At 40.9% G+C, this 14,479-nt stretch overlaps 1 protein-coding gene across 6 annotated transcripts in view; it reads left to right on the top strand.

Moving 5' to 3' along the window:
• Positions 1-14,479, top strand: part of KIAA0586 (KIAA0586 ortholog) — a 622,715-nt gene that overhangs the window by 147,628 nt on the left and 460,608 nt on the right. For all 6 annotated transcript variants that reach the window (XR_014968769.1, XM_085626122.1, XM_085626120.1 and 3 more), the window contains exon 10: positions 2,647-2,803. Coding sequence is in view for 5 of the 6 variants with exons in the window: in XM_085626122.1 (XP_085482248.1) it covers positions 2,647-2,803 (157 nt within the window). In the remaining variant the exon portion in view is untranslated. The remainder of the gene's footprint in view (positions 1-2,646; positions 2,804-14,479) is intronic.

Raw genomic sequence — 14,479 nt, 5'->3', positions numbered from 1 at the left:
ATTCGGTTCCGTAACATCTGCCCTACCTGCGTCCTCAATAGAGGAAGCGTCCGAACTTAAGCTGATACTAGATATACTACCAGTATTAGAAGGCGCTGCTTGTTTATCTTTGGGAACTTGTATATTATCAAACTTTGGGGCAAATGTGAAGATGCGACCTAGATCATAGTCCCGGTCATCTCGCATGATTTTATTAAGTTTCCTGTTCTTGACAGCCATTTGATGACTGCTAATCTGTTCCTTGAGAATGGCGTAATTCTTTGCTGTAGCTTCTGTTAAATTGAGTTGTTTGATTTCTTCCTCTAATGTTTTGATCTCAGCCTGAAGTTTAAGACATTTTCTTTCGGCGTGTGTGATCAATATTTTCATCATATTAAAAGACGAATTATGTAGATTATCCTCCCAATCCTGTAGGAGGTCTGGGTCAAGATCATCAAAATTTGGGAATGTAAGTATTCTTAGTCCTCTAGGGACCTTTTTGTTCTCAAGATATCTTTTGAGTGTTACCCCATCCCACCATTTCGAAACCAGAAATCAACATGGCTTTCTCTTGCAAGACTGGGCAAAATGGTGCTTACTTACCAAATGATTCGGACCACACATTTTAACCTTTGTCAACATACCAATATAGCTATCAAATCACTTGTTTGGAATGGAAATATCTGCCTAACCTTATATAACTAAGAGTGTGTGTGTGGGGGGGGGGGGGGGGGGGGGGGGGAGAACGGGACGGGGGGGGAACGGACGGACGACGACAAAACTTTAATTACCAGTGGCCTGCACATTTGGGTGTGCCACTACCATCAACCGCCGGGTGTTTCATGGGTTCTGCCAAAAGGAAAATTCAATTTAAGCATAAATAGAATTACTCCTACGGTCTAATGCATAGGGAGAGATTGTGGCATCAAGTATTGTTCCACATGGCCACGAAGAAAGCTATGCACCTTGCTAATCAATATGAACAAGGCCAGGTACTATGGCATTTGGAGATTAACTAGAAAATGGAACAGATCTCAACTGCACATTTTACATCAAACATTTCTCATTTCATCAGGGACATTCTTGGTTGATTGGACAGACTTTTGGATTGTGAGGGATGAACAGTCGGAAAAGACACTGATGCTATGATTGTGAAAGGAGGTGACTGATTCTGGTGGTGCAGTCTTCTGTGACCCGGCTGCTTCTTCTTTCTATGTATATGTGGAAGGTGTATTAATGTTTTGCGTGATGCACAACATTAATACACCTTCCACATGTGTTCAATAGTAAGACAATACTCTCCAACCACACACCCTACATGCTGTAGCATGTTACTCATGTGGACAAGTGCGCCAAACCTGTGGGTAGTAAGAGTTACAGCTGTGGGTGGTAAATGTACAGTAGAATGCACTTATGCCTATGTCTGTTTTGTTGTTGAATTTCAAATCCTACTTAGGCAGGTCTGTCTGTCTTTCTTTCTTAAGGATGCTCAAGATCACTTTCTGGACACCTGCCTATTTATTAAACCATTGACCATATGCCAGGCCGCTATATGAAATAAACAAAATCTCAGCTCTATTTTCTCCCTACTATGGAAAGTGTAACTAGATGGCAAATAAAACTTTGTTCTCCCAATTAGGACTCCAAACCATCTAGTCTTCAGAAGTTCCATCAGATTTTTACCAGCTCTCGTTTTCTTCTCCATGGGCCAGAGATCATATGGAACCCCCCAAATCTCACTTTGTATTTTCCAAAAATCAGCATCAAAATCTAGTTTCGCTATTCAAGCATTACAATTCCTGCAACCAATTTCCCAAATTTGTTTTGATTCAAACTCATCCTTCAAGCAGAAAAGCTACAAATTCCAGTGTATCATCTATAGGTGCTATATCTGTAGGAGCCTTTATGTCTTTATCACAGTAATATAGTAGAAGAGAAGAATCAGTTTGGCTATGTGAAGGCTTTGATTTTCCAGGAGGTGTTCCTATGGTTGAGAAAACAGACAGTAACAGAGAAGTTTCTTTTTTTGTAGCCTCATATCGCCAGACATCATTTTAAAGTAGTTAGTAAATCACACAAGGTGGTAGATCCTTCCAAAGCCTAGCTTCATAACGCAAAATAGTGGAACAACTTTCATTCTGCTTGAAGGGCTTCAAAGCCCAAAGGGAAGTACTATGGTATATTCCTGGAGCAGAAGAACAGATTGGATGAGACTAGCTATCACATTGATCAACCCTGTCCCCACCTGAGGGCTTTTCTCTTTGCAGCCAGCTTAAGGCCCTGTTGGCCAAAGCTCAAACATGGATAGCTTTCCATGCTTGACAAGACTGGTCCTAATCCCAATGAACCAATTGGTAATCTTACTACTGAGCCTCTCCTACCACTCCTGACCATTCGCAACTTGGAGGGAAGAAGGTGGTTGTGTTTAGTAGGCCCAATATTGTTAAAATCGGTCCCTGTCCTATGTGAAAAGAGCAAGTATTTTTATTCAATTGCATGTATCTGAAAAATGTATTTAACTGAGGTGTGGTTACTGGTGTATGGGATTTGTGTGTGAAACCAATGTGCGTGACTCAATAACATAGTTTGTAGGTTTGCCTAGATTCATTCAGTGAGTTGGAGAGAACTAGATTTAAAGAGGATATCTTTGTTTTGTTCTCTCCCCAGTTCCGTTACTTTGCCAAGTGAGTCAAGAGCTGCTGTTGGACAAGCCTTTCATGGAATAAAGCATTCTGGACATGCAGAGAGCTCAGCAGTTCAGAAAGCTAATGATGTGCTGCAAGAAATTACCCAGTTGAAGAAGGAGATGCAAAGCATGCTGCAGGTGAGGAAACATGCCGTATTGACCAATTTAGCTGCAGGGGCTTTGGCTTGCCCTCCGCACCAGCCCACACCTTCTGTCCTCCTTGCATTCCCCCTAAAGGCTCCCACAGCAGACCACTCTCTGTACCTGCACTCCCCAGCTACCCAGGCCTTGCTCTACTTGCAAGGTGACTATGCACAACAAAAAGTGCCTGCATTGCCCACTCTGGAGGAACCGCAACAGGATGGGGGGAGTAGGCTCTCCACTTCTTACTATCACTAAAAGGAATCCGCTTCTTCCATATTAGGACATAAATGCTCCCTGCATGGTATACACGTTGGTATTCTTGTCCTGAGTGCCCACCTGCTTGTGAATCTAATGTGCTGCCTTTTTGGTTGGCCCTCCTACCATGCTAATTTATCATACACGCTGAAATCTAGACCTGGCCTTAACGCGATAAATATCCCACTAGAAAGGGAAGGGAGGAGATAATGAACGTCGAAGGCACACCAACCCTTTCAAATTACTGCTGTGGAGGTAGAGTGCTTGGGAGAAAATAAGTAGTGGAGTCTCATACTACGACCCTTAGCTAAAAGGACGTTTTTATTTTTAGAACGGAATCCCTCACCCACCCAGAAGTGGCATGAATCATCATAGGGCTCCTCTTTACATTGATAGATAACTTTAATGAGTATGGGCTAACACTGTGAATAGACTGGGAGTTCTTGGGAATAGTAGCAGCAACGTATCACAATGCTGTGCTTTTCTAACATCAACTAAATCATTACTCTGGTCCCTTACAATCTCAAAGTTTGCTTCTCTTTATCATTTTATTTCTGACATCCATCCCTTGACTCCTGCGGCCCAGGTTAGCTTCTTTGATAGGGCAGCACGTCTTTTAGCTACAAATAAGACCAAATTATTATTAAGCAGGTTTGAGGTTTTTTCAGGCCTTCTTTCCCTGTCAATTCCGAAATTTGTCAGAATACTACATTCTGAATGACACCCAGAAAAAAAGAGAGCGAAAAGGGAAAGGGAAAAAAAAAAAAAACTAAAAGCCACTGTAGCAGAATCGCTATAATTTTTCATACAGCTCGTTAAGTATACCCCACGTGTATTCATTTATCTACTTTTGATTTTTATGAGAAAATATAATTTGTTTGATATTGGGTAAAGATTGGCTTAGCTAAAAGCCGAACTTTAATTGTGGGGAAAATTGTGCTTTTCCATTTCCTTAAAACACAGTTTTAGATAGAACTAAAGCAATCTAAAAAGTATTGCTTATAAGTCATAAGAGGGGAGCATATGAAGAATATAGTTTAATAAAATCAATATGGCTACTGTTTTACACTGATGCATATATCTCAGGAAAAATTGACTTCCCGGAAATGTTGTATTTTTTCTTTATAGCTGTATCACAATCTTAGAGGGTGAATGAATACAGGCTTTTTCAAGAGAAAAGTTATATGATTTTTCCCTCAGTATAGAATAGTGTTGCTCACTCATTTTTCCTTTTTTATGAAACTAGTATCAGATTTCCAATTAAATCTGCTTCTGTTTTTACCTGTGTTTTTTCATGGTAGCATTTCCATTGCTGAGATGTTGTGCAACTTTCAGCAAACATTATTTCTTTGATTTGGATGTTAAAACAAATTCCCAATGGGTAAACTGGTCTCAAGATTCTGGCCCCTTAAGTGTTTTTCTTCCCTGCATCCAAATACTTCTTAACTTGTAGGTTTACTGCATGTGTTCTGTTCTAGGGGGTAGTATATGAAAATGTTCTCGTAAAAGAGAAGTAAACATTTACTTGCCTATAATTGTAGTTATTCATCAAATTAATTTTCATCAGTGACAACCAAATCACCCAGCACATTCTGCATATAAAATCTTGATGTTTTCTCACTTCAAATTGAAATGAAGGCTGTTCCTGGAGTCGGGAACTGTGAGGTTGCAAACTGGAAGCCTTAAAGTATGTTGGAGAGCAAATGAAATATGAAGAAATTACACTACAGCAGACATCAGTAGAAAACCATATAAAATTATATATGGTGAAAGAGCAGTGCAGACTCAAAATCCTGTGCTGATGCAAGAGAGGTGAAGAGTTCACTAGAAACTAGAGTGCAGGACCTGCAAGGTCTTAGTTAAAGGAAAACCCATATTTGTAAGCTTGAAGGAATTTATGGTCTTAGTACACAGGCACATATTCTGTTGTCCCAGAAATCAGAAACACGATTGAAGAATAGTAGCAGGACATTGAATTATCCAAGGGTACACTGACTCTGAGAAGAGTGATACAACACTCACACAAATACACGTGCATTCACAAGAAGTAAATTAGTGGTTTGTCAAGCATTGTTAAAATTACAATAAATAATCTGCAGGGGGAAGTCATAATGTTAGGGACACAGGTGATGAGATGTTTTCTGTAACCACTATGTAACTGCTAAGTAACTTATTATTTGACCTTTTGTAGTAAGCATTGTTCATGTTATATAAATAGCTGCCTGTGATGCAGCAAATTGACACCAGCTGTTTACCAGTGACGAAATAGCTACTCTCCCTGCAATGAGAGTAAATAGTTGTGTTTGCCTTTCCAAGAGGAGTCTTGTCTTTTTCTTAAATGTTACCCTGCAACAAGAAGCAGCCTACCAGTCTGCATGTTTTATTGATTGTTTTTTAAAAGCAATATTTAAAATGCTTTGTCATTTGGTATTCCCTTTTAAAACATTATTTTTATTAAATGGTCCAAGATTTAGCTGGACCGCTGGAAATTAATCCTGACTTAGAATTATATTTGTACCTAAGAAACCTTTTGTTAAAACAACAGCAAAATGAACAATTAGATGTGATTGCTGTATATAGTTTTTAATTATTTTGTTTCAGTATTGCGTTTTTGAACTTATTTTCACCTTCCAGTTGTTTAATAATAAGGGAGCTGATTGTTAGCCTAAGAAACACAGCCCATATCCATCCGAAATAGTTTCACTATATTCTTGAACAAGAGGGTTTTTCCGTCTTGAGTAGCGTAGGTGCATTTATTTTCTAACAGGTGTTTTTTCTTTTTTTTTTTTAGGTTAATAGTGTTAGAAATAATGAAAACATATAATTACTCTGTTATTTCCTTAATGGTTAAAGGTCAAAGATAAATGTACATGTGGGTAAATCTTCATTTGTAAATTTAATCGTACGCTACAGGGGCGGAGCTCTCCTTATAGTACAGAAAAAGTAATGTTTATTAAAAAATTTAAGTATAAATGCTTATACTCTTAATGTTAATTAATTTAATATATTTTTTTACTATGTAGAATAAATTAACAAAACATACAGCACTATTGTCGAAGGTTTGATTTGAAAATGTCAATAATTTACGTATTTTAAATTAATTCACAATTATTTTTAAAGTTATTAGACTAAATTCTGTCCTAAAGTAAATGTTTATATTTATGCATTACAAATTAATAAGTTTGTATACATTTATTTTGTATTTAAATTATTATTTAAATATTTTATAATAAAACATTTTTAATTTCTATATAATTTTGTTTAATTAAATCCAATTTATGTATAATTTTAAAACGTCAACATAAATTATTTTAACATCATTTCCTATTGGTTCTTATGAAGTCGCTTCCTCCCATTATTTTCTTTGTGGCTGTGTTGCAGTACCAGTGGTTGACCGTGTGTGGTGCTGGGCTTACTTCGGGTCTGAGGTGGAGTACATTCACAACTATTTTGGGTCCTTTTTGGCTGCAGTAACTATAGAAGAGCAGTTTGTGAATAGCAATGGACTTACTCTTTTGTGTTTGGTACCCATCCTTAACCTTCCCTAAACCTCTCCTTACTCCTTCCTTAACCCCTTCCATTTTGTAGTAAATATTCCCCATTTTCCAGCTTCTCCCTGTACCTTCGCACATTTACTAATAAAACATATATGTACATGTGTGCAGATCTCTGCAGTCGGGTAGAGATTTTTGCACTGAAAACATAGGCGAGGTGGAGACATCCAGACAGAGGTTAGTGAATAATTTTTTTTTTAATATGTGAGTAGTATTATTGTAGTATTACCAAACGTACCATAAAATGCAGTTAGTTTGTTTTTAAGCCTCTGTGAGTTTGGGTTTAATAGCAATGTATGGCAACCCTTTTGGGGAGTGATCGTCCCCTTCATGTTAATCAGGCATGTACTACTGCCCGGAGTGCTGGACTGTTTTTGAAACTGGTATCCTGACTTTTACTTTTGCCCTGGCTTCATGCTAATCAAGTGTGCATACAGAGACCTAGACCTGTCACTGGTAATGTTAGGTACAAACCCTGTTGGAGCACAGCAAGCATGCCCTCATAGTGGGCAATTAAAGTACTGTCCTTACCCTGGTGCATAACATAGAGCAGTGTTGGCAACATACTGCGTTTTTTAAATATTTACTGTGAAAAGGCTTTTTCCTCTGCGTCTTAGAGAGTTTGGTCTAATGAGCCCTCTCATGTAAAGTTTTGCTGTTATGGGTACCCAAGAACCTTGCGTTTACATTCCATGTGTGTGCTGAGTGTGTGTATGTGTGTGATGTAGGTTTGTAGTAGCACATGTATGATAGTAGGGCTGTCTGTGCGTGTGGGTGCGGTATGTGTCTGAGTACTGGGGCCAGTGGGATCCATTTTGGATACCCCTGGGTTAGCATGGCACAAGATGGAGGATAAGGACAGCTTTCCCAAATAGTGGAAGTGTACAGTCTGCATTCTTGTAGCTGGAGAGTAGTGTTCCAAACGCGGAAGTGAGGGAGGATAGATATTTGGCTCCCCTTAAAAATAAATGAGTTACCTGATTAGCAAAGGGCTTCCTAACCACTGCCATTTGGTAGATGGTCATGATGAGGATTGGAACTGCAGTTTTTGTTAAAGGTGATAACATTTCTATCCTGTCCCTGCAGTTTTGTCTGCACCTGATTGATGCTTCATGAAGGACAGTGACAGCCTGGTGCAGAGATATCACACATTATACCCTTGTTTTGGATTCTTCTTCCTGGAGCTATCACCATTGCTACCTGCTCCAAGCGCCTTCAGCTTGCACAATGACTGTTTAAGGAGCAGCCTGAAAAAACATATGTGAAAGGAATCCAACCCACACCAGTTCTGGAACCTTGGATAGCGGATCCACATTCCTTGTCTATAAAATGTTTATAAAAGTGGTATCCAAACCATCCCAATTTGTTTCAGTTCTTATTCTTAATGACCAAGGAAGGGATTGCTCTGTAGAGTACTGAAAGCAGTGCTGTGTATCCAGGACTGGTGTCTGCATGACACTCTGTCTCCCAGAGGTTAGCGAATATAAACCGAAGTCTGCATTTTCTCCTAGAGAAGCTTAAGGTCTGCCTAGCACCTAGAAGCATACCGGACTGTTCAGAGAGGGAAAGAAAGTCTCTGGCCTGCATTAGCAGATACTATTCATGAGGAAAAGCCAGCTATGTTCCTGGTGTGGGGAAAATCCAGAATGTGCCTTTTGTCCTTGTGAGCAAATCCATAGCTCATACATTTCATGAAGGGTCTCTCATCGTGGCCCATGCAGGGGTCAGCAAGCACAAATGAAGCCAAAAAGTTATTCTCTGCTGTGCCGCACCCCTGCGATGCCCAACAGCTTGATGCTGCTGTCAACCCCCAAATAAATCCTGCAGAGGAGCCGCAGGCACCACTGAAACAGAAGCGAATCCTAGCCCAGAGGCTGCAACTGCCTGAAGCAACACAACCCAGTTGTCGACCTAGCCTGGAGGTTGGTTCTGCCTGCAATGAGCCCCCTTTGGATCTCGGCCTAGGGGACCCACTGAGCGTGCCTGCGATGCTGCCCCTATGCTGCAGCTCTTGTTTCAAGTGAAACCTCAGCTGAAGCCCCATGCCAGTGGAGATGCTGTTGGGAGTGCCAGTCATAAGAGTCTGTACGAGATGACTGACTGTAACCGTGTGAGCAGGTAATGGGGTCTCACACAAAAGTCTGAACTAGATGCGCAGATTATGTTCAGCAGTGGGAACAAAGACTGTTGCCTTAGCGATCCCTTTAATTTAGGTACGATCTATTGACTTGAACAGTGAACAACTCAGAATGAGTACATACCTAGTGAACTGCTTCCGTGCCTAACCTTTGCCTATGACTATATGAGAGTAGAAGATCTACAGACTTGAAAACCACTCATAGAATGGCAGAGGGCACCATAGCAGGTTGGTTGCTTAACTAGGCTTTTTAGTTGGATTTACTACCTTCAACTGACCACCACTGAATTGTCCTATTCTGTTTTGTAGTGGAAATAAAGCACTGCGCAGGACAATACCTTTATCATGTCTGTTATTTGATTGTTGAGTTCTGAGCTTCTCCCCAACTTTCCTCCTTTCCTCCTCCTCCCTGAAAGACCTTTGACTGCTTGCTCTCGCTACCCTGAGAGTCAAGTGTGGAATTGATCTACTTGGCTCAATTTTCACAGCTGTAATAGGTCAAACCCTTGACACCAGTGGCATCCAAGTTCAGCGACCAGGGTGAGGGCCCCGTAGCCATTGTCTGCCCTGTTTCCCCTGAAGAGGATCTGCAAACCGCACAAGACTTCTTTTAAATGATTTAGTTTATAGTACTCATTGAAATGGGTAATACTTTAAGGGAATTTGTAATTATTTTAAATTCCTATAATTGCCTTATCTGAGATGTGGGATAAACTGCAATTGCAGCCAGTCTTAAATAGCTTACCCTGATGTGGCAGGAGTGTGATCTGTTAGTTATGGGTGATATCATGCCGTTTTGCATAATGTAGAATGAATCTGGGTCATCATAGATTATGTTAGTTACATTTTTCCATATGCTCAATTTTGTTACAACCTTTACAACTGAATTGGATCAAGGAGAGAGATGAAACTGCAAAATGTATTCTAGAAATTGAACCCAAGTTTGATTTGCTTGCAATGCTTCCAGTTGTACGATGAAAAAGAAGATGATATTTCTAAATGGGAACATGTTGTAGAGTTTGATGAGTAGATTCCCAGTAGACATGTACCTGCATATGCAATATGTGGATATTATATTATACCCTAAATAGAATAACTAAGTAAACACTAGCATATCAGTGGGCGAGGGCATGCACGATTTATGTCAGCATTTTGAATTTGGCTATGTATGTGTTAGTGTGTCCAACACTTAAGCAGTAATGGTTTTAAATATTTGATTAGTCTGGGAAGGTCATTAACTTTTCGGTTCACATTGATGGTAAATTGTGATGTGAAGTGCTAAGTGACTCATGTATTGTGTGTTTTAGTTGCCAGGTGGTACATAGTATACTCTGCTTTTTTGATTCAATTTATTTTTAGTAGGCATTTATAATGTTTCCTGTGTATGTTTAACTTTGAGCTGGGATATTGTATTTTCTTTTATTCCATTATTTTGTATGTATTGTACCAAAATTATTTATGGGATTGTTATGTCAGCGATATGTAGAAGTAGTAGAAATTTGGTTTAAAAAGAATGTGTAGTATTGAAACCTGACTTTCCCTACATGTATTTGCACAAAATAAACATGGTTTTATTGTGAGAATATCATAAATGTTAGCTCTCTGTGCGCTTTACCACTGCTAACCAGCGCTAAAGTGCTTGTGCTCACTCGCCTAAACATGGTTTGATTGGCTTACACCCTATTGACATATTTAATTTACTAATGAGTACCTTTTAAAAAAAATAATAGATTTTATTGATTTTCCATTGAAACAATACAGTAGTTCAAGTTCAAAACAACTTTATTTCGATTCATAACGAATCATAAAAAGCACGTAGACATAAAATACATAATTAAGGGGTACAGTTACATCGGGTTGCAGTCACTGTTAAAATAGAGCAATTAAAATATTTACAATTTTTTTTAAAAAAAATGCAGAAATATTTCGATAATTACATCGGGTGTTGTCAAAACTGTTAAGTTAACTATTTTCAGAACGTTTTTTAAGGCGAAAGGCAGCTACCAAGAAGTTAGCGACACTAAACATAGTTAGTGGTAAATCTAACTTTTTTAAGTAAAATAGGGCAGGCTTGAATTGCACGAACCCCTTGTTCTTAAGCAATGGAACAATATACTTTTTCCTGGGCAGATCATATATACGACAGAAGAACATAAAATGAGCAGTGTCCTGCAGAGAAAAACCATCACATTTGCAGGCCGCTAAGTCCTCTGGCTTGGCCCATACCTTCGAATCATTTAACAGAAAGTGAATCTGGTTAAGTCTTAGTTTGGTTAATAACCAGCGATGTAATGGAATAGACACTACTGTTAAATAAGGTTCAATGGCCGGTGTAGTTTTGGAAATATAATGCTCCCTCACAGTGGGTTTCTCAAGCTCACAGCTCTCCCGCTCCATTTCTCTCACTTGGGAAAAAGTCACTTTGAACCATTCCAGGTCATTCTTAACAATGCAGTCTGGTTTATGGAAGAGATCTGGGCGGCCCAGGGAAGTTAGTGTTTTTTTAATATATGCTAGCCACGGGATATTTTTCATGTTGTCCAGAAGTAGGCAGTCTCTCATAATTGTGTGGTTCAGAGTTAAATTGGGGTTCAGCCATGTTTTTAACCACATCAAGATAGGGGATTGTTTGATGGTGTCACTAATGTACCCCTGGCCTAGTTCCATATGGACAGAAAAGGTGGCTGTGGATTGAGGTAATCCTAGAAGCATACGTAGAAATCTGTTTTCTTCCATCTGTATTGGTTCTATATTGTTGGAATAACCCCAGATGGAAGCCCCGTACCTTACTACTGAGATTGATTTCGCTCTGTAGAGTGCCAGCATTGCTTCCGTTGGCTTTCCACCCAGACGTTTTGAAAAGCCGACAATGGCGGCTGCTGTTCTTTTCATGGCGTTAGTTTTGACGGATATTTGAGGTGCCCATGTGCCCTTATCGTCGTATACTACCGCCAGGTAGGTGAAAGTTCTCACATTAGAGATAGAAGTATTAGCACAGTAGAAGGTCTTCAAATCCTTATTTTTTCTGCCGCCTACAGCCATAACATGGGACTTGTCTGTGTTGATTTTTAAATCAAGGGAGGTCATAAAGGCATCGAAGGATGTCAATAGTCTTTGTAGCCCAAGAGGAGTACGTGCCACGAGCACCGCGTCGTCCGCGTAAAGGAGGACCGGGGTGGACAGTCCGCCAAAACGCGGGACGTCGAGTGTTGCCAGCTCCAGTGTGGATTCGAGGTGGTTAATATAGAGTGTAAATAGCATTGGGGCGAGAATACACCCTTGTCGCACCCCTCTGGTAGACTTGAATCCAGCTGTACAAACTCCTTCCGGCGTCATCCTAATGGACGCTTCTAGGTCCCGATGAGCCTCAGCCAGAAAATGAACCAAGGTAGGGTCCATCCCCAGTTCCAGGAGGATGTCCCACAGCCTGGACCTATTCACTAGGTCAAAGGCTGTGGACAAGTCCATGAACCCCAGGTAGATTGATCCGCTGGATGCCTCTGTATATTTGCCTAGGATCAGATGTAAGTTGAGGCACTGGTCCTCCGTCCCTCTCCCCTTACGAAACCCGTATTGGGCATTTGATAAGATGTTATTGCTGGCAGCCCACTCGTCGATCCTTGCCAGTATCACTTTCCCCAAGATTTTGAAAGACGAGTCGATTAGTGAGATGGGGCGGTAGCACCTCGGGTCTCCCCTCTGGCCTTTCTTGAAGATTGGAATGATGGTGGCATGTGACCAGGAGACAGGCAAGCTTTATTTCATGGCAGTATTGAAGACGTTGGTCAAAATGTTAGCCCAGAAAGAGACATTTGCCTTGAACATATCGGCTGGGACGCCATCTGGACCTGGCGCTTTCTTCCCTACTGTGTTGGTTATGGCTTTTTCAACTTCTTCCATATTAAAGGAGAGTGCTGGCTTAGGGGAGTTAGAATAGAGGATAGTAGGTGTTTCACATATTTGGTCACTCCCATAGATGATTTTAAAATGAGCTAACCAGTCCTCCTCACTGATGTTGGCCTCTAGGGTATCATTAGCTTCTCCAGAGAACAGGGGATTGTTTATAATGGCCCAGAAGCTGGAACTGTCTCTTAAGGTGGCCTTTTCCATTAGTGAGGCCCAGGCATCCTTTTTAAGAACTTCTTTACGTTCATGAATGATATTATAGTATTCTTGTCTTAGTCTGGCAACTTCCCCTCTGTCCCTAGGTGATTTTTTTAGTTCATTCAGGAGGCAAGTGTGTGCTTTCGAGCAGGCTTTGTTAAACCAGCCCTTAGTCGGTCGAGTATTTTTCCTGGATTTAACTGTGAGTTCGTCAGAAATTAAAGCACACAAAGTATCAAAGGCGGTGATTACGTCCTCCCCCTGTTTGGAGTTGTCTTGGCAGAAGTCTAATTCATTGCGGGCTTTGCTGCTTAGAGTCTTGAAGAACTCAGTTGGAACTACTTTGGACCACTTCAGCCTTCTACCTTGGTCCATGGGCCGCACAGCCAGCTCGGGCATTTTGATTGTTCCCTCCTTGAGTAGGCCCGCAGAACTGGCAAGCTCAAGGATGACTGGGTTATGGTCACTGAACGCGGCCACAACTGCGTTGTAAAAGACGACCCGACTTAATAATCCAGGGGAAACAAAGATGTAATCAATGATGGAATCGGAGTTTCTAGCACTGTATGTCATAACCCTTTCACTATAGGCGTTGAACCCCGGTTCGTAGAGGTCCACGTTCGCAAGGAGGTTTTCTAGTGCCCGTCCTTTAGGGTTGTGTTCAAAGTGTTGGTAATCGCCTGAGGTAGGGCAGTCAGTGTCTTCAATGTGGCAGGAAAGCCTGCAAAGATGTGTGTTGAAATCCCCCATAATTATAATGTGCAACAAAGTGGTTTGGCGTTCTTTAAAATTAATCAGAAAAGACTGTAGAGAACAGAGATGCTCAGTAGAGTGTCCGTCTGCTACAGAGTTATAAAAATTTATAAGAATATATTTGTGACCATTGGCTAAGCTGATCTCTAGACACAAGAAGTTGGGGGAGTTAGTGGTTATTTGTTTAGCCGTTCCCGCCAATTAAACAGTAATCAAGATCATAAGGCCCCCTTTGTTCCTTCCACTGGATGATCCAGTAGCTGGGACAAAGTAAGATGTAAACCCAGGAACCCAGAAATCGCTATTGCAGTCCCAGGTTTCTTGTAGGGCTATGATGTCATGTTGGTTCAGAAGGTTCAGCCAAACACTATCCTCCCTTTTTGAGCGAAGGCCGGCTATGTTCCAGCTTATGAGTTTAGGCCTTCTGCTGGGAACTCCTAGAGGGGGACAGTTCCCTGTAGGTTGTCTGGGCATAGGGATATTGGTGACTGGGCGTCAATTTTGTTCATCCGCCTGAGTCAAGGGCGTGAATCTATTATGCAGGGTTAAAGTGCTATTAAGGGACGTTGGAATGTATGTGACCGCCTTATGATTACTCAACCTATTAATCGTGGACCAGCTATAGTCTGGTTCTGGTTGAGTGTTGTCGAGATGGGAGGGCAAGCTAGGTGTCCTATCGAATCCCTTGCCTTGGTCGTAACCCACGTTCGAAAAAGGGTGAAGTCTGGGTTTGGGATAGAAAAAGCCCAGGGGTACGGCACGGGGCCCAGCAATTAAGCCCTCTAGGGGTGAAGCATCCCAGAGTAATCTACGGGCCTCTCCCGGATTATTGAAGTTGATTATCAAGCAGTCTCCCTCAGTTGTTTT

The sequence above is a fragment of the Triturus cristatus genome, chromosome 9, assembly GCF_964204655.1.
Source record: "Triturus cristatus chromosome 9, aTriCri1.1, whole genome shotgun sequence".
Classification (NCBI taxonomy): domain Eukaryota; kingdom Metazoa; phylum Chordata; class Amphibia; order Caudata; family Salamandridae; genus Triturus; species Triturus cristatus.
The sequence above is the reverse complement of the archived record's forward strand: the minus strand, read 5'-3'. Positions and strand labels throughout refer to the sequence as shown.